Below are 26,677 nucleotides of genomic sequence, written 5' to 3'. Positions count from 1 at the left end.
AGACTTTTACGTTTAAATTCTGTCTTTCTGCTTATGCTTCTGGAGAGTCAGAGCAGCTGCATTCATTTCCCACCCCCGCCCTCTGAAACACCTCTTGCATTGAAGTGAGGAGAAGTGGCACTAGTTTAGCCTTTCCTATGAGAAGCTCCCTGCCCATCTGAGCCAAGGGTGCACTGATCCATAGTGTATCCAAGGTGCCCAAGAACCAGAGCCAATGCGCCCCCCTTTCTGCACCCTCCTAGCAGGAGGACAATCATTCATTCACGGGGAGCCAAAGGCATGCATTTTCACATGGAAATGTGGGTCAACGCTCGCACAAAATCAGAGCTCTGGGGTGAGGAGGGAGGGAAAATTAAACATGATCTCGCCGGTGCCAAAACCACTGCGGGAACCCCAGCACCCTCGGTCTAACGATTTCCTGTAACGGGCGTATTATTGTCCAGTTCACCGGATCTGAGATACAAACATGGGCATAGAAAGGGCTGGGAAGCTTAAGAAATGCTAAAGCCTGGTGAGCGGATGGAATCTGAGCTGTTTTGATTCTGCTCCCTTTCTGCCGCTCTCTCCCCCTCCAAAGCAGAGAGGAGGAGCTCAAACCCCAGAAAGATTAGCATTGTTGAGGCTGATGAGCATGCACACCAGGAAGAATGGGCTGTACCAACTGGGGCTAACTCAGCCTTGCAAAGCATAGGAAGAAATTCATTTTGAACTGCAAACAGCAGCAGCAACAAAATACTACCAGAGATACAGAAAGCTACGTACATCCAGGCATAATTTCTGTGGGGCGGGGGTGGGGGTGGGGAGGAGGGAAATGTCTCTGCAATGATGATTTATTTATTTATAAAAGGGAATAAGCATCAGAGCATGGACTCTCCTACTTCCTTGCCCCTCCCCAAAGGGGACAGGAGAGAAAGCAGGGTAGTAGATGCTTCATCTGTGCTCCAGGTTTATGTATGTGCTTCTAATCCCCTCCTCCCAATGAAAGTGTCTCAGCATCACACAGTGATTCCACTGAAGCTCACATCAAGCTGTGACAGGGGAGGGGAGTCAAAGGGGGCTGTGTGAACACTGCCAAGTATTCATACCTGATAGATGCACAAACTGAGGGAATGAGCCTGGTTTGACTGGCCTGGGTTGTTGTAGGATTGATTGTGTCTCTCCGCTTGGCACACTGGCACCAAACATATGGCTCAGCTTCCAAGTAACACCAGGGCCAAATGTTGCAAACTTGGATACTTAAAGCTAGGCCCAGATGTAAGTGGGCTGATTGTCAGAGGTGCTGAGCGCCCAAAATTTCCATGGTCTTCAACTGGAGTGACAGGAGCTCAGCACCTCTGAAAATCAGGCCCCCTGTTTTGGGGCCGAGATCAGACGTAGGCTCCCAAGTTTGAAAGGGCTGGCCTACAAATTCTAACACTCCCACAGAAGATTCGAGTGTGAAGGATGGCCTTGCTGCAAGATCAATCAGAGGGATCCCATTGTGCATGCAGGCCAGAGGAGAGTCCCGAGGGCCATACCTGAACTGTGCAAGAATGAAGCGGGGAGCGGCCATCAAATCCCGGGACCCAGGTCACGCTGGCATTGCTGCTGGTGACTCGGGTTACGGTCACGTTGAAAGGGGGGAGAGGCATGGCTACGGAAAAAGAACACGGAAACTCTTTAATATACACAGAACTGAGCAGAAGGTCACATGGAAATAGGCAGAGGATACAGTCTGGGGATTTGGGGCTTGAGCACAGGCGGTGGTTGAAAATATTCTTTGGGGATGCTGAGCCTGCCCTGCAGCAGCAGCTGCTTTCCCACGGGGCTGAGCCCAGCTCCCTGCTCTGGCCCATTGGCGCTCACTGCTCACAGATCCAGAGGAGCCCACCACAGCATCACTTGATGCGCACATCTATGCACAAGTGGGGCCCTCCGCCCATTATGCCCTCCCCCTGCAATGCTCCACTCTGCCTTCTTCCTGGCTATAGCACCACCAGCCATGGGGCTTTGCCTGCTGATCTGGGCAGGTGTGCAGGATGGCTCAGATAATAGATTTGGGACAGCTGAGCCCCCTCTAGTCCTAGCAACCCACTGCCTCTCATCTTGAGGCCACTGAAGTCAGGCCTTTGGAGATGGCCCCTGAGAGCTGCCAGATGGGCTTGCTCACGCTATTCTAATTCCTGCTTATTCCCTGTTTGGTTATTAAAGCTATATGCAAACACATGGCGGTTGTTCCAGACTTTTCTCTCAAACATTTTCAAATGGAACTTGAGTTGACAGTCCCAGGCTTATGGTTACTGGCCCACAAGGCGCCCTATTTTATGATAGGGAAACTGAGGCATGGAGCGGTTAAATGATTTGCCCAAGGTCAGACTCCAAGTTAGTGGCAAAGCTGGGAACAGACCCACGCTCCCCAGACTTGTAGTTTAACATGACTGTCCTTCCCCCCATAACAACGCATGAATGGAGCTTCGCTTCCTAGTTCTTACTATGTCACTCTGCCCATTCACCTAAATCTTTTCATTGGCTTCCAGTCTTTTAATGCATTAATGCAAGCTCCTTGTCCTCACTTTGTCCCCTGCACTTTCTCTCCACCCATTTAATCCTAATCTCCCTCTCATTCCATTTGTCTTTCCCAAGCCTTGCCCTGTAGCATCCCCTCGTCCTCTTCTCCCACTACTGGCTTTGTCTCTCCATTCATGCTGCATCTTACGCTTGAACCAAACACTAACTTCATGCCTGGCAAGTGCCTCTCTCACCTACAGAGCCCTTCTTAAAATCTACATCTCCCTTGTTCTCCTATACAATCATCTCCATATCACCCTCTACTAGGGGTGATTTCATGTGTCCTGTTTCAAAGACTTTAAAGTCCTTAGGGCAGGGGCATGTCTCAGACTATCAGCCAGAGACATCCAGGGCCAGCACAACCCATTAGGCAACCTAGGCGGTCACCTAGGGTACTAAAATTTGGGGGGCGGCGACCACGGCAACCGGGTCTTCGGCCGCCCCGGTCGTCGTTGGTATTTCGGGGGCAGGACCTTCCGCCACCTCTGTCGGGGGTGGCATTTTGGGAGTGGGACCTTCCGCCTCCTAGGGCGCCAAAAAAGCTGGCGGCGCTCCTGGAGACATCACCATTTCTCCCAGGCTGTGGCCACTGGCGAGAGGAGGAGGAAAGGTGATTTTAAATCACCTTTACACCTGCCCCATTCTCGGCCCTGCCAGAGTCCCATGGTACCACTTGCATCAGTTGAAGGAGCTTCAGGTCTACTCTTGTTTATGCGTGGCTGCAACAGCCCCCAAGAGGCCAACCCGCAGCTGAAGTGCAGCACACCCTAGTCCTGCCCAGCCCTCTCCCACATACCTCTGACACTGAGGGCTGTGAGAGAGGGTGCCATACACTGGAGCTGAATGTCTGCTTCTTTCCAATAGTGAGCAAGCCTTCATCATTCTATAACTAGCTACAGGTTCCAGGGATGAGATTGGGCCTCCTGGAGAGAAGGAACTCTCTGGTGGTTAAGACTATGGACGGGGAATCAGGAGATCTCCGTTCAGTTCTCAGCCTTTCTATAGACTTCCTATGTGAGTCAGAATAAATTGCTCACATCTCTGGGTTTTGGTTTCCCTGTGATAAAGGGGATGATAATTTTTCATGTCTCCCAGCCCTGTGTCCTGGCTATTTAGGTTGTAATCTCTTTGGGGCAAGAACTGTCTCTAGGCTTGTCTTCACTGCAAACCTAAATCGAATTATAAGTCAAGTGTTGCCCCTAACTCGAGTCCTGTCCACACACACAAATCCTTAACTCCAGCGTGGTGGTGCTTTTAACTCAAGTTGGCTGTTATTTCAGGGGGTACAGACTGAAACTCTAGTGAGCACAACTTTGTAGCATGGATGTAGGTAGCGCCACTCGAGTGGCACTAGTCCTCCAATGCCTTCTCACAGTTCCCCTGTGTGTCCAGAAAGGACAAACAAGTTCTCCCACAATTACTGGAATAAAATTAATAAGAGCGGCTCAGTTTACTGCAGTGCTAAGAACCATGGACTATGTTCCAAAAAGTCCACAGGTAGCACCAGTGTGGACACAGCAGCCGGAGTGTTACTTGGCAGGGTGGCTGCTCTCTTGTGAGCTGAGCTAACTAGAGGGGAATAACTTGGAGTGTAGATAAATGAAGTTAAATCTGCAGTGAAGACATAGCTTCTTACTGTGTGTTTGTAGATTGCCTAGAACAATGGGTCCTTGAACTTCAGTGGGGCCTGTAGATGCTACAATAACCGCAATTTTCTGTTTAGAATGTACCTAGCACATTGGGAGCTCTATGGCGAACACATAATGACAATAATAGGAGGAAAGTGTTTGTAAAAGTCCCATCAAAAATGTTTGTCCCTGGAGCCACAGATGAAAAGAGTCAGTAATAAACTGGGGAGAGACCCCAGAGTCCCCTCCAGCCTCTATATCTGTGAAACTGTAAGGCCCCAATCCTGCCCCTATACATGTGCTTTCCTCTACTCATTTGAGTAACCCATGGAAGCCAATGGGACTACTCACATTCTTAGAGTAAAGCATATGTGTGTTTGCAGAATCAGGGCTAAAGGAGCCCCCTCAATTCTGCTCTTCCTCCCACTGAAGCCATTTGCCAGTGTCTCAATGGGAGCAAAATCAGATCTGTAGATACTGGGCTTTTTAAAGCCTCCCCGCTTCCTTCACTTTACTGCAACTTTCTTAGGCATATTTGTAAAGAATACCAGCTAGGACACATGTGGCTAAAGCACAGGACTGGAAGTCTAAAAATCTATGTTCTTTTTATGGGTCTCTCACCGATTTGTGTGACATTTAGTGAACATTTAACATCTCGTGCCTTGATCTCCTCATCTATAAAACGGGAACAATGCCTTCCTCACAGGGGTGTTGTGGGGATTCATTCATTGATTTCTGATTGTGAAGCATTTTGAGAACCTTGGCTAGGAGGTGCTACATTGTGGCAAAGTATAATTATTATGAAATATATGAGAACTCTAGATCCATTAAGGATATGTGCCAGTCTTTACCCAGCCTAATTATTTACATGGTAATTTACTGTTAAAGATGTACGTCAACTTTTTTTTTAAGTATATTTTTTTATTTATGGATTGTTTACAACTTGAAAACGTTATTTCAGATGAAGCTAGGAGGTGAATGTATAGCACAATAGCTTTGTGGAGTGAGCTACATAGGAAAAAGGCACTATTATTCTGGAATCCGAGTGTCCAACGGGGGAACTGTTCCAGAAGAACTATTGTGGGATACCTATTCTGCATTAGCTATTCCAGTTAATTTTTCCATGTAGACAAGCCCTTAAGCTGACAACACTAAATGCTTTCTAAGTCAGTCATAAATCACAACAGAACAAAGTGTTGCATTCTTGGCCTGGATCTTGCAGATATAAGTGTCAACATAAAGAAAAAAACACCCCATGCAGGGTATGGTCTATAGTTGGATTTAAAGGGGTATTTTAACACATTAACTACAACAATCATAAATTCTAGTATAGACTCAAACATCTGCTCTTAGTCGCATTCAACTTTAGGCTGCAGCCTGGAACAAACGTTTGTGACATGTCTATTCTAGAATTTACAACTGCGCACTTAACACATGTTCAAACACAACCAAAAACTCAAGGGCAGACAGGACCTAAGATGAAGGGGGAAAGCTGCCACTCCTGGGTCTCTATTGTTTCAGTTTGTCTGAAAAGAAAACATGACAAGGGCTCAGGGATTCACAGAATGACAGATATTCACAGAAGGGTTAGAAATTATTTATTTTAAATGAGATTTAAAGGGTATAGAACACAGAAATCCATAAAATCAGTGTCAATCTGTTGATTTTAATGGCTCCTGGTGATCTCTGACTTTGGCCTCTCTCTTTTCAGCAGCTAATGAGAGGCCAGTGCATTGGCACAAGAGGAAAAGGCATCTTCAGCTCCAAAGAGACCCATCTATCTCCGGAAAGGGACTATTTCCCCATTTACACTTTAGATTACGTCTAGCCACATCTCTTGTGAACAACTCTGCTGCCCTGACTCTCTCCTTTAAGGGGAAAATCTGCTATCTGACATCATGTTTCCATTCCTGACCCAGTTGTGGTTTGTTTTCAATTGCCAATTTCATTGCTGGGGTATGGGCCTGCATATCAAGCAGCACGCAGGCATTACAGCACAGTGTGTTGTTCCATCTGCTGAGGGCTCCTCTCAGCTCGGTTCTAAGGCATGTCAGCAACGGCTTCTCCTCCCTCCTCCCCCACCCCCAATTCTTCTCCGCTGGGGCTCTCTCACCTTTAATCCGAACAGTGGCTGCCCGAGAAGAAGACAATCCCTTTACGTTGTGGGCTTCACAGGAGAAAACCGTGCTCTGGTTAATACCTGCATATTAGCCAAGGCAAGACAAAGAAAGCAACACAAACTGCTGTAGAGTCCAGCTTCAACCACAAGCAAAATCATGGTTACGTCTGACATCCAGCTCACGCTATATGTGCAACTGGGGGCAAAGCTGGGGGCCAACCAATAGCAGGTGGATTTTAGTGTAATTAATGTGTCAATTGTTCATTATAAAAGGGAGAGGAATGTAGACGAGCCCATATCAGCACAACAAAGGAGAAAGAGGGACCTTGGGAAGAAGGAAATCAAAACGCTAGGCTGGCAGCTCTCTCATCAGGGTTGCCATCTCATTATTGTTAACCTCGGCCTTCTTCCCCACCCTGTGCCTCCTACTGTTTGTGGCACTCACTGTTTGGGAGCTCTTTGGGGCAAGGACCATGCCTGGAACAATGGGGCCCTGATCTTCATCAGGACCCTGGGGCACTATCACAATCCAAATAATAATAATCAGCTTCAAGCTAGGGTAGGAATCCAGTTTGGGCCATGAGTAAACAGAGTTTTGTACTGTCAATTTAGGGCCTAATTGTCCCTTGCCTTACACCGTAGGTTGCCATTAACCCCAGTGCAAAATGAGGATAAAGTGCACGTCAAATGCTACTAAATCAGAATGGAGGCATTTTACATCCCTTTGCACTGGGGTAAATGACTACACCAAGGGCAGGGCAAGGGAGGATTAGAACCTTTGTCCCCAATGACCCTTTGTCCACATCTCACACCCAAAATATAATGCAGTACTATTGGCAAGCTTCTCAGGGGAAGCCCGGGATTGATGTTTACAGATTAATCAGGATTGAGAGGCATTGGCAAAGCTGTCTGGAGAAGTGCATCCAGCACTTGCCCTTGCTACACATGGCCCTAGTCTGCTTTACAGGTTCTGTTCAAGCGAGGTCAATGACCACTGCAGCAGCTGTGCGTGCAAGTTAGGATAGAGATGCCATCTCAAAGCTGTGTGGAGTAGCTTGCATAGTGCCTGCCCTCGCTGTGCTTGACTCATCTTCACGGGGACTGAAACTGACAGGGATTGAAAAGGAGGAGGGATGGCAAAGGAGGCAGAGGAGGAAAGGAGAGACTACAATGAGTGATAGAGAGAATGACACGTTTTAATACCTTCCACTGATCCCACCAAACCACGGCGAAAGACATTCCAGCTGGCAACAAAGCAGGCACTATTATTGTTATTATTTGGATTGCAGCAGCAGCGCCCAAAACATGGCAGGCAATTTCCCAACACAGAGGAAAACATAGTCCCCGCCCAGAAGATTGTGAACCAAGCTCCCATCACACTCTGGTTTGGCAGCTGTGCTTTCCCAGTCCACCAGTCCTTTCCCTGTTCAATCAGGGGCCGATTGTTGACTTGGATCTCAAGACATTCGCTTTTTAGTTACCGCTTTATTATTATTTTCCTTAGTGATTTGATACTTTCTTCTGCCAACACAAGCATGTCCTCCTGCCCCCACCGACCTGCTGTTTTGACATGCCTGGGAACTCCGACCACCTGGTGTCAGCATACACAGCTTCACACAGGGAAGTCTATTTTCTGTTTCAAAGGCAAGACCAACGGGCAAAGGCCAGAGGACGCTGGGGAGTTAAATTTTGTAAGTAACCACTAGCTGGGTTGCAAGTCAAGAGGATTATTTTTTTAAGCCTCCTCATGGTTAAAAAAAAAAAAGGTATTGAGTAATTCCCAGACTGCTCAGGGCTTTGGAGTGGAGCACTGCTTTGCCTGGCAGGGGGAGCTGTGTCCCAAAGGTGAGAGCAGACACTAGCTTGCTACCTCCACTGAGACTCTCCACAAGAACAGAAGGTGCTGGATCTCCAGTGTTAACCTTGTTCCGGCATAACGCAGAGCAACGCTGCCCTAAGCAGGAAAAGCTGGCCTAGCTTGGTGTGTGCGTGTCTGGGGGGAGGAGAGGCAAACGAGGCCACCTCTGGTGAATGAATGCACTAAGAATGCGGCTGGAGACTGCTCTACCCCTGGTGTTCTGAGGCCTAGACAGCCCTTTGCTGTGGCCCCAGGTCACTTTCCCTAAGAGATTAAAGCTCTGTGAGGTGCCATGAGATTGGGATCGTGGGTGTAGAGAGACCATTTCCTTGGCCTCTCTCCTTTCCTGATGGTTTGTCACTCACTCCTGCTTCCATTTCGACTGACAGATTATACCACCCAGGAGAATTTACATTTCCTTCTCAGAGCAGCACAAAACAGCAACCCAAAAGAGGGCGCAGCAGAGAAAACCATCATGAATTTGCAGCCCTTATTTTGATTTGTATATAAATTAAGCACTATGGAAGGGTTAATATGACTGGCGGTTTGGATAGCCCAAGGCCTGGTCAATGGCATACAGAACCAAATTAATCCCTAGTGCAACTGCACTGATTTAAATGGATTTCACCAGGGATAAATTTGATGCATAGAACCTATTGTCCGTGAGGTGCTTGTTCAAATCTGGCCCAGGGCTGTGCTGATCACACAGTGTTACTCTCTGATGGCTAGCTGGTGCTCAATGTGAAGAGTGGATAGTAGCAGTCCAGTTCCTAGTGGACAGATGTTATTTTCTCTGTTGGACATAGGGTGACCAGATATCCCGATTTTATAGGAACAGTCCCGATTTTTGGGTCTTTTTCTTATATAGGCTCCTATTACCCCCCACCCCCGTCCCGATTTTTCATATTTGCAGTCTGGTCACCCTAGCTGGACCCCCTTGTGGGCCATCTCAGCAGAAAGGCCAAACTTCCCTTTCACCCTAGAGTTTTCCCTCCAGCTCAGAGCTCATGCGCACCAAGGGGGAGGCCTGTGGTACATCGGTCCCCACTGGACCTGTTCTGGGGAGGACAGAAGATTCTGGTCTCCAAGGCTGTCAGTCTGCCACCTTTAGCAGCAATCAATTCACTCTACATTTTCCAACAATGCAACTAGGTGACAAAGGTTAATTGGGCAGGTGTCCAGCATGCTGGGGTAGAGGGGAGCATGCAGCATGGTTGCAGGGATGAGAGGGGGTGGGCAAGTGTCCAGCAGGGCTACATAGGAGTGGGGGAAAAGCAGCGTCTGGCATGGCTGTGGGGGGGAAGAGGGTGACACGATACGTCCAGCAGGGCTGTAGGGGGGCGGGCACTGGCTGCAGGCATCTGGATTCATAAGACAAATATTACAAGCAGAATAATCTAATTAAACCAAGAACACACCCAAGAGGTGAAGCTACAGTAGAGGCCTCCAACGTGTCATTTTCCAGCAGCATGTGGCCAGCGCTGCAGGGCCTGTGCCTTGAATTCCTATGGAAGATGTCCTGGGGAACAATTACCCCTTTGGGTGACCTGTGCCATATCCTGGATATGTGTTTGTCCTAATCTCCAGCTTTTAGCATCACAGCACGGCCAAGGCCCAGTCTCATATTACATGGGTCTCTGGGGTCGCTGCCTTGTCACGTGGCGGCGAGAGAGCTCTCCTCTCCTCTTCCCCTCGTTCTCCTTGCACTGCATGTGATGTTAATCTTGGAGGCAGCCTTACCTGACACATTTAGGATGGAGGGGGAGATGTCCGGAAGCCCCACTCTGGAGTCTCCCATCCACCAGACAATTGTCACTGGCTCAGGAGGGCCAATGGCAGCACAGGCCATATGGAATGGGGAGTTAGGGGACACAGACAAATCTTCCGGCTCCACAGTAAAGTAGGGTACACCTAGAAAGGCAAACACGAAGGTGTAGTAGCAGAAGAGTTTCCCTCTGCCTCCACCAGGACATTCCCCACTTTCTACCATTAGCACTAATACCGAGCGCTTATAGAGCAGTGAGCCACCCCCTGGAGATTTCAGAGCACTCTACAAACAGCCAGGGATACATTTTCAAAAGCACCTCAGGGCATTAAGGCCTCCAGCTCTCACTGAAAGTCAGTAGGACCTGAGCACCTGTTCCCTGAGGTGTTTTTTAAAGTCTCCCTGTGACTGAATGCACCCCTGTATTCACGCCCTACACACTACAGTACTATGATCATCTTTGGCCAAAATGTGCCTTGTGAGGTATTTTTTTAAAACTAATTACTCACTGGTAAATAATTTCATGGTGAAATGTACATAGCAACATTATGTGCAAAGTTAAGAAATCTCCCCGGTATGATGCTAAAGGCACATGTTCAAACTCATGTAGCTCCGGCAGAACTGGTCAGGCAGGCCTGTCTTAAACAAAGGGATGTGCCTTTACCTCAATTTGCGTATAAGCTGTAAACAGACAGTGAGAGGGGGAAGAAGACAAAGAAAAGCTGTATTTCAGTATACATCGTTGAAAAGAAACAGCATGAAGCCCCCTTCCTCTGTCAGGCTCCATGTCGCCTTGCTCTCAGCTGGAAAGAACGTTAAATAGAAGTCACGCTCAGGAAAATGTTTTCAAAGGATGACTGAGCTATAAAAATCATATGCAAAACCACCCCACGTTCTCTCTCCTTAAACACCTTTCTCTGTTCACTTAAGAAGGCAAGAAAAGCAGCTGTTGGGACGAAAGGGCTCACGGAGTCATTTCAAAGTGACAAAGTGCTAGAGGAACCTTAGCTTTTCTTTTTAAAAAAGTCATGTTTACCACAGTGCACCTATCGTGTTACCTCCCCAGGTATCACCTACTGTCGTATTTTACATAAGACAGTCTCTGCTTTCTAAACTGGAACCAGTTTCAAAGTCATTTTGCTTTCTTAAATTCTTGGATAAAGAGTTTCTCAAAAGGCCAAATCTTGTAATCCTAATTTAGGCCAAATCCCCACTACAGGCAATAAGATTTCTGCCTGAATATAGACTATGAGATTTTGTCTTAGATTTTAGATAAATAAATGCATATGAACTCATTCAAGTTCACCCTGGCTAGATAATTCTAATAACCTATATCTGTGTAGTGTTTTCTCCTGAAGGATGTCAAAGCTCACCAAAACTGTATATACAGGGATCACACACTCACCACTCTACTGCAGCCACCTCTGGAGTGAAACATGTTAGCCGTTGTGAACCAACAACTCTACACAACTGGGGATATTTTTATCTATAACATTTTTTCTCCAATTGAAGCTGTAGGAGAAATGTTACATTGACAAAACACCGGAATTGAGTCAGGACAGATAGCAGGATGAACACCCTATTATTGTGAAGACCGCTATGAAAGCTTTAATGACTATGAATGATTAGGACCCTGGTTTCACATTTCCATCCAAAACACAGTACCCCCAGCAGCACAATGCCCCCTAGGACTATGCAGGGACACTCATTCAGCTCTGGCCTAGAGAGACAAGTACCACCTACTAAAGAAACAGTACAACTTCTTGGTGAAAACTGGTTGTTTTTGCAGATCTCCTGTTCAAATACTAAGCAGCCTTAATGCTTGAGACCTAATATGATCATAGACTAAAGAGGTATGGCTGCAGGCTATATGGTGCCACCTATCCACTCTGGCTTGGATAACTATTGAACAAATGACTAGAAGCTTTACATTTACCAGGCCAGATTGCTATGCAAAATGCATCAAAGATTATACACTTAACTTGAGTAAACTCTGCTCCAATCCAAAAAAGCTTCCATTTGAAGCAACACTGGTCATGGAAATTCTAAAGGAAAGTGCTTCTCATGGAACTAAGAGAATGGTACTAAAACTATGGTCTGTGGATAAGCAATGGTCCATGGAGCTATTCCTGGTGACCTGCAGAATGAGCCATCTGAAGACCCAAGCAACGCAGGATTAGGAGGTTGGAGGGGATGTTTGTCCATGAGACAATCCCTCACTTATTTCCTGGCCTGCAGAATTAAAAACTGAGAACCCGTGAACTAATACACACTCTTCCAGCGCAGCTGCCGCCTCTATCACTTCCTATTCCTGCGCCGTAATTAGTTTACTGTGGCACTTTACAGTTCCTGTTACTGTCCCCAGCTGTGAAAAGACTGGAGAGCCTGGCGCAATCTCCTCTGACCAGTCCTACCAGTGTGATCCCAACATGAGAGAGCCCTAAAGGGAAGCTAGCACTCCTCCTCCTTACCTTCCACTATGAGCCACACTTGTTGTGATTCTTCCTTCTTCCCCTTGTTCTCAATCTGGCACCAGTACTTCCCAGAATCCGTCCGCTCAACGGATTTCAAACTGAAAAGAGTGAAAAACTATATTGATATTTTACATTTATAAAGCAACTTTCATCCCACAGACTCCTAATGCACTAAGAAAACTAGATACACACACAACACCACTGATATGTAGCCACCTCTGGGGAGGAGGGCAGTAGCTAACCAGCACAAAGCATGCGGCACAAGAGTGGATAGAGAACAGAGATACTTTGGGTCAAGCCCTATTTCTGTGAAAGGTGTTGGGGGATTTTTAGTACCCACACAGAGCAGAGAGGCCCTCATCTGAAATATCTACAAACAGGAAACAGCATGGCACTTAATTCACCTATCTTGAAATATAAAGGGGCTACTTAACCCACTTGATTCTGAACTTGTGATTCCAGAGAGTCTACTTGAACTACTAAATCATCCCTAGCCAGCAGCTCCAATTCACATGCCTGCTGAGAATGCAAATGCTGTGCTTTTGTTAGGGACAGGATTGATTGCACAAACCCTCACACAAGGACTGATGGATCAGAACTGGCACTCCTTCACTCTGCCCCTACTCAGCATTGTTCTTATCCGAGGAACACTTCTAGCTAACTGATCTGTTCATACTACAAACCACCTCGGGCTAGTGTTTTCAGTGGAGCCATGCTGATTTACACCAGCTGAGGATCTGACCCTGAGAGCCCATGTCTGGTCTCACTCACACAGGTGCAGCTCCCACTGACTTCCAAGTGAGGTGGCCCATGCAAGTGAGGGCAGAACTGGGGCCTAAGTAGTATCAGAGTTTTAGACCTCAAGGGGGGAATTCTGCCCTCAGTTATAGGGCAGAATTTGCTCCAGGAGTTGAGGCTTCAGGGTCTCAGGTACCAAAGACCTCAGAGAACATGAGAGTGCCCTTTGATTATACAAATGCAAAATGCACCCTTGTAATATTGCAGCCATGCATCTGCTGCCATGCAGGGACCCCGAGCAGATCTGATGCTCCCTTTTTTTTATGCCAACAGTTGGTCTTGGTGATGGGGTGAATGTGCAGGGTGGAAGAGAGGAAGGGGAGAGTGCTTGCTGGAATGCACAAAATGCTCCCACTACAGCCTGATTTTCAGAGCTGTACCTTCAGATGAAACCAGCTGTCCTGCCCATCCAGCCGCTTGTTCTGAAACACAGTGACTGTAGGAGAAAGTCATAAAACAGTGGGTGGTTGAAATGATCACTTTAGGAGGAAGAAGGAAACAGAAAAAGAAAATGGCCATATCTAGATCCAGCATCCAGAGTCAGCTCTGATGCTGTGGAGCTATTGTCAGTGGAGGAGTATGAGGGGTGAGAAAGGGCTATGGAGATCAGACCAGGAGAACAAGGGAGTGTGGGGAGACAAAAAAGGTCCTTAATCTGGGGACGGGGTATGTAATGGAGATGGTATATGATGCAGTGCTGCAGGGTGGATTACTGCACACAGATTTTTCCTATCAGAAGAAGGTTCATTGCAGCTTATTCGTCTATAATCAAGTCTCATGCTTCAAAGTTTCAGACAGTTCACTGCAGGAGTCAGGAAGAAGTTCCCCCCTCCCATGCACAATTGGCTAGATATATTCTGTTTGAGGGATTTTTAGCATCAGAGATTGACCATCGCTGAAGATGGGACACTAGATGGGGTGGATGACTGCTGTGAAGTGGTACAGAGAATCCTGTGTCTAGATGCCTGGCTGGAGGGGTCTTGCTCAGATGCTCAGGGTCAGGCTGATTGCCAGGTTTGGGGTCGGGAAGGAATTTCCCCCTAGATCAGATTAATTTGGACTTTGAGGTTTTTGTTTTGCTGGCCTCTGCAGCATGATGCATAGTTCACTTGCTGGGATCATCTGGGCATATCCTACCTAATCACTTCCCTGCCATTGCAGGGACATTGGTGGCATCTTGGTCTCTTCTGTTCTCTGCTTGTGGCACACAGCAGCTTAGTCTCCTGAGAACTGAAACGCTTTAGCCTATTGGGCTCACTCAACATAGGGGCAACTGAGTGAAATGTGATGGCCTGTGTTATACAAGAAGTCAGACTAGATGATCTACTGGTCCCTTTTGAATGGATCTATGAAATCCCAGGGACTTGTCTAGGGTTGCCAAACCTACTGGTTTCACTGTGAGTCTCCTGGAATCGGGCTCTATCTCCCGGAGACTACTGAAGCCAAACTGGAAATTTAAGGCCACTAAAAGTCCAGCCCCGCGTGCCAACTCCACAGCTCCCATTGGCTGGCAACTGTGGCCAATGGGAGCTGTAGGGGCAGTACCTGCAGGCAGGGGCAGGGCCCCCTGCCCCTCACCCAGGGGCTGCAGGGACGTGCCACTTCTGGAGTGGTGCGGGGGCAGGGCAAGCAGGGTGCCTGCCTTAGCCCCATTGTGCTGCCGACTGGGAGCCGCCCAAGGTAAGTACTGCCCAGCCAGAGACTGCACCCCTCACCCCCTCCCACACCCCAACCCCCTGTCCCAGCCCTGAGCCCCCTCCTGTCCCCAAACTCCCACCCAGTGCCTGCACCCCCTCCTGCACCCCAATCCCCCGTCCCAGCCCAGAGCCCACTCCTGCCCCCCAACTCCCTCCCAGAGCCCGCACCCTGCACCTTCTCCTGCACCCCAACCCTCTGCCCCAGGCTCAGCCTGGAGCACCCTCCCACACTTGGAACCCCTAAGCCCCAGCTCAGAGCCCACACTCCCTCCCACACCCCAACCCCCTACCCCCGCCCAGTGAAAGTAAGTGAGGGTGGTGGGGGAATGAGTGACAGAGGGAGGGGGGATGGAGTGGGGCAGGGCCTTAGAGAAGGGGCAGGGCCTCAGGGCAGGGGCAGGGTGTTTGGGTTTGCATGATTAGACAGTTGGCAACCCTATTAGAGACAGGTATTAAACCCCAAAATATGCTAATCCAAAGGAGGCGAGGAGGCCTGTGTTTGCGAATGGGTGATCCTAGACTGAGCCTGGCAGTTCCAAGCACATTCTCCCTCAGAGCATGCTGTTTGTAACAAGCTCCCTGTATGCAGGGGGGAGGGATAGCTCAGTGGTTTGAGCATTGGCCTGCTAAACCCAGGGTTATGAGTTCAGCCCTTGAGGGGGTCACTTAGGGATCTGGGGCAAAATCAGTACTTGGTCCTACTAGTGAAGGCAGGGGGCTGGACTCAATGACCTTTCAGGGTCCCTTGCAGCTCTAGGAGATAGGTATATCTCCATATATTATATTATTATTAGGCATGGAGAAAGGAGTCTGAGATGGAGCATGGGTCCTTACTTAATCCAGTACTACCCCCAGGACACACGAGAGGCCACCTCCTGATGAAGAAAACATATAAAAGACTGGCTCTACAGGCAGCTTTTTGGGCCTCTGACAAAAGCAGGCCTGATATAAATGCTGGAGTAAATGTGCTGGAATGACTAAGGGATGGTGTGTGTGACAAATCCTCCTCTCCAAAGAGGATTGAAATCTGGTCCCAGGAGTCTAATTTTAATTAGGACATCTAACCCTTTTAGTCAGAGAGAGGGAGAGGAAGAGAATTAATGATTGCAAGAGAGAAAACTTATTTATCCAGGTCAGAATGTAAGCTTCCAGCTACACTGCAGAGCTTATTAGAACAAACAAGGTGAAAGCATCCTACCATGCTGCTTTTTGTTTTGTTCGTTTTCCAGTGCTGGTAAAGGAGCTGGACTGAGAGCCCCGTATTGATTATCCAGATACAGCATGGACAGAACCAGCAAAAGCTTCCCCTGACAATGATCCTTGGCTCTGGCCAAGGAAGAATTTGATGAGGTAATTCAGTCTCAAGATCTATTCAGTCCTCTGCTGAGATTAGCAGCAAGGCTACCAACTGTGGTAGCAAAGAACTATTTACAGGTAATTGGGCTGAGACAACTAACCCATCTCTGTGACCACTGAAGAGACTTCAGATGGCAATGACCATTAGACACAACTGACTGAGGTTGGATTTGAACTGGAGATTTAAAGTGAGATTTTCTACTTCCCTTTAATAATCCTTTGAGCCATTCTGTACCCATGATATCATTCAGGTATGCATACAACACAGAATGGGAGAAAAGTTTTAAATTTCTTTTTAAAGGGAGAGGACAGAAATACAGCTAAATATCTCTTCACAATTTCAGCTTAGATTCCACAGGACTGGATGGCGTAAAGAACTGCTGATAGGATAAGCAATACCTTTCACCTCTTGGTCACCTACCTATCACAGGCATTTCCAAAGTACCCATCACAGCAGTATTTAGGAGCCTTGTCAGATTCCCCCAGCTACAATCCAACCCTTCCTTAGTGACTTAAACACAGTGGATCAAATTCCACTCTCAGTTATGCCCAGGCAAAATATAATCACATGGTGGTCAGTGGGGTTCCACTAAGGTAACTGACAGCAGAATTTGGCCCTGTAGCTTCCATGATAGTCTATCTCTTCCACAGCTGTTGTACCTGAGGAAACTGATCCAGTGTTCTTCATCTACTGGAATGTACACCTGGTCTACACTCTGCACCACCGCTCCATCCTTGATCCACAACATCTCTGGGTCCTCCATTCCCTCGAGGCTGCAATTTAGTTTCACCGACTGACCCTGGGACACCTTTAATTTGATTGGAGATCCTGTCAATTTCATACCTAAAAAAAAAAAAATACTCCTCCTCCCCAGCCCCAAAAGAAGTGGGGGTTGGAGTACAGCAAATTAATCTAGGTTGGTGGTCTGTAAAGACATACCATACAAGAACACACTGCACAGTTTTCTAACTGCCTGGCCAGAGCCTTATTATGTTTGTTTCATGATTATAAGATGAGAACACTGACATTCCAATTACTTGAAAATGGCGAAAGCTTAATCTAGGGCTTCTTCAAAGTCAGTGCCAATTTGGATAGCAGCAGGATGAGCTCCCACACAGCAGCACCCTGTTACAGCTAGATAGGAATGCCGTGAGCTTCTTCACAGCAGTGCTCTGACAGTGGTGATGTGTGTGTTCCCTCAGAATGGTATCATGCTGCCCCCAAGTCCTCTCTCACTTTTCAGCTGCTATGGTATGTTCCTATGCTACTAATAAGTCATACTTCTGTTCCACTGTACGCATTTGTAAAGAATTGGGATTTTAGACTCAATCACAGCAGGTTACTCAGTGTTCCACTGCATTACAAAAGCTCCAATGCAATTTATAAACCCAGTGAAAGTACGGCCTACTTTAAAGGATTCATATCAGAGGAAAAAACTGTTCAGAACACATTTTTCCATAGTATGTGGTGGGAGAATACTTCAGCCAGCCACTCCAGAAAAGAGACAAAGGGCCTAATTTGGATCTGGAATAACTCCGCTGAAATCAGTGGAGTTACTGTGACTGACATTGGTGTAAAAGTGATCAGCATTTGGCCCAAAGTGCAGTTGTGTGTGGGTGGGAAGCACTCCCCTCAATGAGAAGTGAATGTGTGGAATATGTCACCTTGTAAAAACACAGAAACCAACTGGATAAGTACATTTTAAAAAGATGGGCATGTATATGAGGAATGGGGGGAGTAAAGGAGACATTGGATAAAGCAGGAAGGTGGAAGACAAAGGTAAAGTATTCAGTCCTGCTGAGGAAAGTAGCCTTTTCCTTTCCATTAGCACAGGGACTGGCAGACTAGAATAGACCAATGGCTCAGTCTAGTCTGGTATCCTACCCCTGGTAGTGGCCTATACCAGATCCTTCAGAGAAAGGTTAACCTGTCCACCACTATATTGCCCTCGACCAACCGTGCAGAATTATGACCCTATCTCTGCTCACGTGCGGTCAGCTCTATCACCAGATGACATTCCAGCCCACCACACCCCGATAGAAAAACACCATGACATAGGGTGACCAGATGTTCCGATTTTATAGGGACAGTCCCGATTTTGGAGTCTTTTTCTTATATAGGCTCCTATTACCTCTCACCCCCGTCCCGATTTTTCACACTTGCTGTCTGGTCACCCTACCATGAAGCCAAGATTGCCTTAATTAAGCATGCAGCCACGCTGTTCTCACTTTTTCATAGCACGCATTGCATTTGAATACAGAAATAGTCTGGTGCCCCATTTCCCGTTTGCCATTACATGGCATCCCACTGGTAAAAGTGGCAAATGCTTCCATGGCATAGTGATATCAGAAAAATATTTTGTGTATTTTAAGCTGTGTTTTAGCAACTGTAAATAAAGATAAAAAGCTGTTAATTTAGCAAATTTACTAAGAGCACTGAAACTAGTAAAGTGATCATTTAATTTTCAATGCAGCTTTGGTTGGGCAAACCAAACTGAGTGAGGATGATCTAACCTCAGATTACTTAACATGAAAGTGGCATAAATTACACGTCCCAGTGCGTCCCAGAAAGCATCCTCCTTCTCACCACGCAGAATACTGAAACAGAGCATTACAATTTCACAATACATCCATCTGTTTTATATAAACCTAATGTAGCCAGGTATCCAAATGCACACACAAATTGGCACACTCTTTCATAATAGGTGCCTTACTGAAACAGCAAATGACTTTGCTTGCTACAGTCTGCTTTGCGGTAAGGGTTAATCACAATGTACACAACAAGATATCTGGAAGGCCTTTAAAGATTTCAGTTCCCAGCCAAACTGATTATGCAAGAAATTAAAGGACAGTGCTAACTATAGTCTCTTTGGCTATTTTCAACAGCACTTCTGTGTAATCCACAAGTGGAGCTGAACTGAAAGGAAAGGGAAAATAATAACATGGGGATTTTTAACAGATACACATTTCTGTCCCCCATAAGATGCAGTTTAGCTGCAGCACCTTTTTCTGAAGAGACAGGAATGGTGCATACAGGTTGGCTTGGACTTTTTGTACATTTGAGAGGTTAAGATTAATGTTTACTTCCCAGTATTCCTCCTCCTACTCTCCCACTCTCCATTGTTACCTCATTACATTTTTACTAGTGCAGGAAATAAAAACTAGCTATTTTGTTTTCCAAAATGTGATGACTGTAGAAGTAAAGATTTATAACTGATTAGGAAATGAAATCATATTAACTTCATGCTGCCTGTCAGACAGAACTGACAACAAAAGGAGTGCACCAGTTGTCTCTGTGCACAGTGTATTTTACTTGTCAATTTATCATCTCTGTACCTTTTGATTACTACTGACAGAAGTTTTTTGAAGTTGTTTTTGGAGTGGAGGGAGAAACAGATAACTGCAGACTTTTACCTACTAAGGCAAAAAGATCTTCCATTCCTTTGATGCCTGAGGTCCCCAATCTAGCAATCAAAATCTACAAGGCAAACCCTTGAAACCAACAGTGCTCCACCCATGTGGATCTAAATGTAGGATTGAGACCTAAATTCCCAGTGAAGTCAATAGGAAATGTGTATGTGGAAGGATTAGGCTATAAAATCAAACCTTTGTATGTCTACTTGTAGGTGAAACTAGGAAAATGTAGGCTAGAGGGAAAACAAACAAAAGCCATGTAAAAATGGAATATCACCTGGCCTTCCTATATAGCAATTTGAGCTCTGCAAATACAGGAACAATACATTTGCAAACATTCCCACTGACTCACTTAACTGGTATTCAGGACTCTATTTATTTGCCACCATCTAGGTCTTATTCACAAGAATATTCACAGCAAGCATAAGGTTAATAAATGTGAGTGTTGAATCAGTATTCCCACAAGCATTTGCACTAGAAGTGCTCTCTTCACCATTTTGGAAAGCTCTTGTTATTAGTCACACATCGTCGAACATCGGTGGATAATTCACAAACAGAAAGGGGACGTCTTTATGTTTTTAAAGCTTATGGACAAGATTTTAAAATATGGATGCCTAAAATTAGGCTCCTTAATCCATAGAAATGTAGGACTGGCAGGGATCTCAAGAGGTTATCTAGTCCACCCACAAACAAACTGAGGCGGATTATGTATACTTAGAGTCTTAGACCCTCCCCAAATACAGGCACATATATAAGCAACCTGAATTTCAAAAGAGCTGAGCGATCAGCAGGTCCCATTGAAGTCAATGTCCACTAAAGAGGAAATCGTGTGAGGGAGATAGAAAACTTGAGGGCAACATTTTCAAATGTAGCTGCCTACTGTGGCTCCTCAACCCACATTTAGGCACAGATGGCCTGATCCATAAATGGTCTCATTGTCAGAGGTGTCGAGCATCACTTTTGAAAATTAGGCCACTTATTTAGGTGCCTAAATATGGATTGAGGACCCTCACTTTAAGCACTCTTTATGGCCCAAGTCATCCCATCAGGGGACAGAAACATTACCATGCCAGTTGGGTGACCAATCACATGGTGCAAAGAGCAAATAAATGGTGCATCCCAACCATTTGGAGAACTTATAGGCTAAAAATTGTTCACAAAAACTGTTATGCCATTGAAAATAGCACCTAAATTCATCAAAATCAAGACCTATTTACAGGCAATTGGGCAACAATAAAAAAGAAGCTATGTTTTGTTTTGTTTTTAAATTAGTTTGATTAAAACAATTCATGCAGAGTAAATCACAATCATAGATTGCACAGGGAGACCACAGCCCTCCAAAAATCTAATCCTCACCTTCCCTCTCCTCCCCCATAATATATAGTGTTCTCCAGCCCAGTGCAACTTGTCTCAGCTCCAGCTGATTAGGACGTAGGTGAGGATCTGAGCAATACACTCAAGACTAGAAGGCCTCGTCAAGTGCTGTGTACAGGTCTTGAAAGGGACTTCCCCCCCCCTCCCCGTAAGGTGACCAGACAACAAGTGTGAAAAATCGGGACAGGGGGTGGGGGGTAATAGGAGCCTATTTAAGAAAAAGACCCAAAAATCAGGACTGTCCCTATAAAATCGGGACATTTGGTCACCCTACCCCCGGGGAACCCCTTCCCCGCCCTGTCTCCTGCGCGCAGTCCGGACCCAGGAGCGGAGTTAGTGCAGCGTCAGCAGGAGCTTTACACACCTCTGAGGTGGGGCGGACCCAGCGCTCCGATCGGTACGAAATTGACGATCAGGGCAAAAGCCAAGAGCCGCTGGCTGGGCGCCAGGTTCGATAACAAGGCAGCAGCAAAGCAGCCGAGAACCTCTGGGCCAAACGTTTCCACGTTACCCCTCGGAAGATCAGCCCCTCACAGAGCCTGCCAGGGTCGGCGCTCAGCCTCCAGCCCGGGGCGAGCGGCAACTCTCCCTCCTGTGCCCCTGCAGCCTTACCTGCTTCAGCAGCGGCGTCCCGGAGCGCCAGAGCCCATAGTCCCGGCAGCAGCAACAGGAGCCCCGGGATCCCCATGCTCCGCTTCATCTCCATCTCTCCCGCATCTTCATCGTCAGCAGCCTCCCCCCCAGCTCCACGCTGGCGGCTGCTTCTTGCCCCGAGAGGAGGAGGAGGAAGGATCCCCCCTCCCCAAAGCGGCGCCTTTCCCAAGAAGCTCCCAGGGGAGGCTGCAGTGCAAACTTCTCACGCCGCTTCCCCTGGGCTCGCTCGGCGGGAGCGGGCCCTGCTGCTGCCCCGCGCCAGCCCGGGGAGGAGGAGTGTGTAGGGGAAGTTTCAGGAAGCCCCCAAAATCCCGATCGCTTTTTCCTCCCTCCTCCCAGAGCGGGTCACTCTACACGAGAGGGGATGCCAGGCAGGGCGGTCTCCCTCTGCTGGCCTCGGGCTGCATGGAGTCCCCGCAGCCACGGCTGCTTCTCTCGCTCTGGGCACCCTCTGCTGTTGCTGCTGCTAATTCCTTCGGCTCTTCTTATTCCTGTTCTTCCTCCTCTTCCTCCAGGAAATGGCGCTGTCAGGCAGTCACAGAGCTGGTTTGCACCCCCCCACTCCCCACACACCTACCTATGACATCACTCCTCATGAATATTTATAGAATCTATTTATTATCCAAGCTTCCTGAACTTTTAATAAAGTGGAAAATAACAGATCCGCAGAGTCAGTGTCTCCCTCAGGAAATTCCTGAGGGAAAGGGATATTCGAGGTTGCATCAGTCAAAATGTAACCTACCTTCCTGGCAAGAGTTTATTTGCAAGATTCAGGTAATTCTTTATATGGCTTCCCCTCCCCTTCAGGAAATGCTTTGGTGCTATTTATTATTTTACATAAATGCCAGCAGGCCACCTCTCTGTTGAGCAACCCTACAACGCTTATGGGGTGGAGGAAAACCATTTTGTGGTTAGCTTGTCCACTACACAGGGGGAAAAAACATTTAGGAGAAGGAGATTAAAAGCAAAAAATATTCAAATTTGTGTGCTCATTAGGGTCCTAAGCCCATATATACACTCCTAAATAAGTGGCCTGATTTTCAGAGGTGCTGAGCACTCATACCTCTTAATGAAATCAGTGAGAGTCACTGGGGGCTTAGTCAGTGCATGTGAAAATCAGGCCACTAATTTTGGTGTCTAACTATGGCTTTAGGAGACTAATTTTACTAGGTAACTTTGTCTGAAAGTTTTGGCCTCGGTTTCCTCCTGCAGAAGTTCCTCTGACTTGCACTCTCTGGGAGCGAGGGAATGGATTGTGCTGACACAAGCACAACTAGGTGGGTCAGACCCAAGCCCAGAAGATCTCCCAAACACTGAAGAGGCCTGGTCATCCACACCGTGCACTTGTGCTTCTGCACTGCTTTTGGGACCTGCATCTCCTCATAGCAAAGCCCTCAACCTTCCCCTCTAGGAGTGCCTGCAGCAGTGAGGCACAGAAGGTAATGCTGACTGATGAGGCATTATGCTAGAGAGGTATTTCCCCACAAGGCTTATGGTGGGGAAATGATACCAAGGCCAACCTCCTCCCAATATGTGAAGCCTAGTCCCTGCATCTCGTCTGCAGAGGAGCTTTGGCACAGTTGGGGGATATTCTGTGTCCCCCAGTTCTGGTCGGCTTGATTAGGGCCCCCTTTGCTTGTCAAAATGTAAGGGATGATGTAGCCTATGAAAAGGGAACCGATTTTAGCTTCCAGTTTCCATGGAGCTATTTTTGTGAACCGGAAAAGAATCCTGTAAAGGTTATAACAAATAGCCTGACACATAGGTGCTGGAACTAGGGATGCTGCCTCACCCCTGGCTTGAAGTGGTTTCCATCCTATCCAGGGTTTACAGTTTGGTTCAATGGCTCTCAGCACCCCCACTATACAAATTGTTCCAGCACCCCTGCCCTGACACTGTACTTTCATCATAATCACTCTGCGAACCATAGCTGAAAGGCATCATAAGTATCATTATAGCACAGTGCAATTTTCAATTAGTAATCATAGTTAATATGTGTGGCACTTATATGGTGCCTTCCATCTCAGGCTTCCCCAGCAAGCATTTGTGAATTAAGTCCCCTGTGAGGAAGAGAGGTATTGCTATCCCCATTCTACAGATGAGGAAACTGAGGCACAACAGGGTTACATAACTTATGTCAGTGTTTCCCAAGCCCTGGGCTCTGGTCTCTGCACTCATACTAATCCTCATCCATTTGCATTTCTGTTAGGAATCCCTAAGGTGTTGGAACAATGCCAAGTGGGGGTGCATGACTGGAATGAAAATGTGTTTTCTCTCCCTCCTCTGTTTCTACAATCTGAAATGAAAAGGCAAGGAGGAGACACTGACAAATCAGGTATATCAAATAGCTAGCAGGGAGCCATGGTGCTCTTGGGGTGAGGAATCTATGGCAGATCCTTTGTGGGAACTATGGTGCTCTTGTCAGTTCTTGGGCTATGATGCTCAGTGTATATGATTGCTAAAAGCATAAAGCATTTCCAGTATAATCACTGTAGCTAATCTCTATCTCTCCCTTAAATCCATATGTACAGATCTAGCTATATACGCTGTATATTGATGCACACATTTATGTGGGTCATTGCTTATAGAAAGTAACTATAGTCTCAAGGTTTAGCAGCCTCATGTGAAGAGTAATGGGCATTATATGAACTCTGTATTTCTACAGCATCTTTCATCTAAGGATTTCAACTGTTGAGGTTTACAAATGTCACAATATCCCTCTGAGTGGGTATAAATATTCCCAATTTAGAGAAGGGGGAATTGAGGCAGTGATAAATGGGAAATTCAGATATAGATAAATGAAGTGAGTTGATCAAAGTCACACAGAGAGTCAGTGGCATAGTTGAGGTCTGACTCATTTTTCCTGATTCCCAGTCCCATGCTGTAATTATTAGACAATGTTTCACATACAAGTGTGCTCAGGGCCAAGATAATAGAAACAAACTGCAGCTGAACAGAGAACAAGATGGAATAATAGAAAAACTGACACACAGAAAAAGAGATCTGCTGCCCAAGAGTTTTATATGAGAGATAAACAATTGTACATACAGATTTTTATCTGATGTGCTATCTTACACACAGCCCTGTCTCCTCATCTTGGCAGTGAGTTCAGGTAAAGGCAAGGAAACTATAGAGAATGCACGTAAGAACTGCTGGGTCCCTAAAAATGAGCCTACAGGAGCAGCTTTTTCTGCAAACGTGAGTATGTGATATGAACTTTTTGTTAAGGGCCATAGGCCTGACTCTCAGCTGGAATAATTCGGCATAGCTCTATTGAATTCAACAGAACTACTCTGACTTACACCAGCTGAGGATCTGGCCTCAGATTGTCTCAGAAGTCGGTTATATCCGCAATGATAAGGAGGGAGAACTATGTGAAAATTGGACTGAAATCCTGGATGCTTTGCCAGTTGGACTGCAGACTGCTGTGGGAAAACGTACGGGGGAGTGCTATATTACCATGAAGAAATCAAAAAGAACTGGTGACTTTAGAATGCTTTTAAAATTCAAAGGATCATGAACAAATGTTCCTTGCTTTTCAGCATCAATGATTTTGGGTACTGGTGCCCTTGTAGTATTGGCCCTAGACTACCAATGACAATGTTCATTACACATCAATTTATAAAGCACACACCACAATGACTCATAATTAATCTATCTCCTTCCTTCCTCTATTTTGATATTGTGGTGTTATGTTTCACCTGACCCATTGGATGCTTTATATGCATTTTGGCAAAGGCAGAAACAGCTCAGCCCTACAAAGAGTCACGTGCCAATAGAGCATGTTGAAATATTTTGAATTTTAAAATGTTGGTGAAAAATTTAATGATGAAATTTTCATGATTCCCCCCCCCCTCCTTTTTTTGAGCAACTACAGAGCTGGTCAAAGTGTTGACAAATTTCTAAAAGTAAGGGGGAAATTTTTCTTTTAAATATTGGCCAGATTTTTTTGCTCTGTTTTTCAACCAGCTCTAATTACAATGGTTGCTGAGAAATTAGCCTACAAAAGAAGAACTGGCCATCAAAAGACAAAGCAGCTTTGTCTTCATTACCATTGCAGCCTTTCTCTGATGGCTTCAAAATAAAGACCTCACTATAGTGTCACACAGTGTCCCTGTTGTATGTCAAAAGGGATCAAGTTCTGCAAAGACTACTAGATTACATCCATCTGTGTCGTTGCTGCCATTATCCCCCTGCAGTTGTATGCACATTCCCCGTGTTTTAAATGAGGTGGTCTCCAAACAGCTGACCTAGTTCACACTCAGATGTGAATGTCCAGTTCTTTCCATTCTGTGACTTTAGCTTCAAAGGGCACAAGTTGTTCCCATAGTCATTAGAAGACAGGCCTGTCATCCTGCATTAGTAAATTGAAGTGCTGGCAAGAGTGACAGTGAAGTGACATTCAAGTAGCAGGAGTAGCTCTGCTCTGTGGGGAAGGAGATCCAGGATGACTGTTCAAATGCTTCCTGAGCTGGCTGGGGATGGTTGAACCAGCATGTTCAGCCCCAGGTCAGAATGGGAGCTGCATCGGGCTTTTTGTTTTGTCAAATAGTGAGCTCTGAAACTAGCCCAGCTGTGTGGGCCTGCTAAGCTAAGGTATAGCTTCCTCGATTATTCCCCAAAGCATGTTCAAAGCGGGGGGAGGAAAATTTGGTGGGAATCCTTAGGGCTTTTCAAGCCCTGCCAAAGATATAACCAAGGAGATGAGGGACATTCTGATGGAGGTAGTGCATATACCTAGCGAACACATCACTGAAAAGATTAAATTCATTGGTTTGGCAACAGTTGTCTCCCATGTTCTGCCCAACCCATCAAAATAATGGATTTGTTACATCTTGTTTACATCATATAATAACTTTGCACAGTAATAACCACGTCTAGGGACCCACTTACAATACGGCTGTCCCTTGACATAGTTGAAACACGGGTCAGTCTCAGTCTTGCACCTAAATATCCTTTTAACCATGCCCCCAAACTCACTGCGCTAGAGCCT

General features: G+C 46.5%; 1 protein-coding gene across 2 annotated transcripts in view; it reads right to left on the bottom strand.

Moving 5' to 3' along the window:
* Positions 1–22,183, bottom strand: part of TYRO3 (TYRO3 protein tyrosine kinase) — a 53,298-nt gene extending 31,115 nt beyond the window's left edge. Inside the window, exons 1-6 of one of the 2 annotated variants that reach the window (XM_045016861.1) lie at positions 21,643–22,183; positions 16,903–17,086; positions 12,389–12,489; positions 9,893–10,063; positions 6,289–6,375; positions 1,518–1,633 (exon numbers count right to left, since the gene is read on the bottom strand). In XM_045016861.1, coding sequence (XP_044872796.1) covers positions 1,518–1,633; positions 6,289–6,375; positions 9,893–10,063; positions 12,389–12,489; positions 16,903–17,086; positions 21,643–21,736 — 753 coding nt within the window. In that variant the 5' untranslated portion in view covers positions 21,737–22,183. The remainder of the gene's footprint in view (positions 1–1,517; positions 1,634–6,288; positions 6,376–9,892; positions 10,064–12,388; positions 12,490–16,902; positions 17,087–21,642) is intronic. The other variant, XM_045016862.1, reaches the window with a different exon arrangement.
* Positions 22,184–26,677: the final 4,494 nt, after the last annotated feature.

The sequence above is a fragment of the Mauremys mutica genome, chromosome 4, assembly GCF_020497125.1.
Source record: "Mauremys mutica isolate MM-2020 ecotype Southern chromosome 4, ASM2049712v1, whole genome shotgun sequence".
In the NCBI taxonomy this organism is placed as follows: domain Eukaryota; kingdom Metazoa; phylum Chordata; order Testudines; family Geoemydidae; genus Mauremys; species Mauremys mutica.
This window is presented reverse-complemented; position numbering and strand designations above follow the sequence as displayed.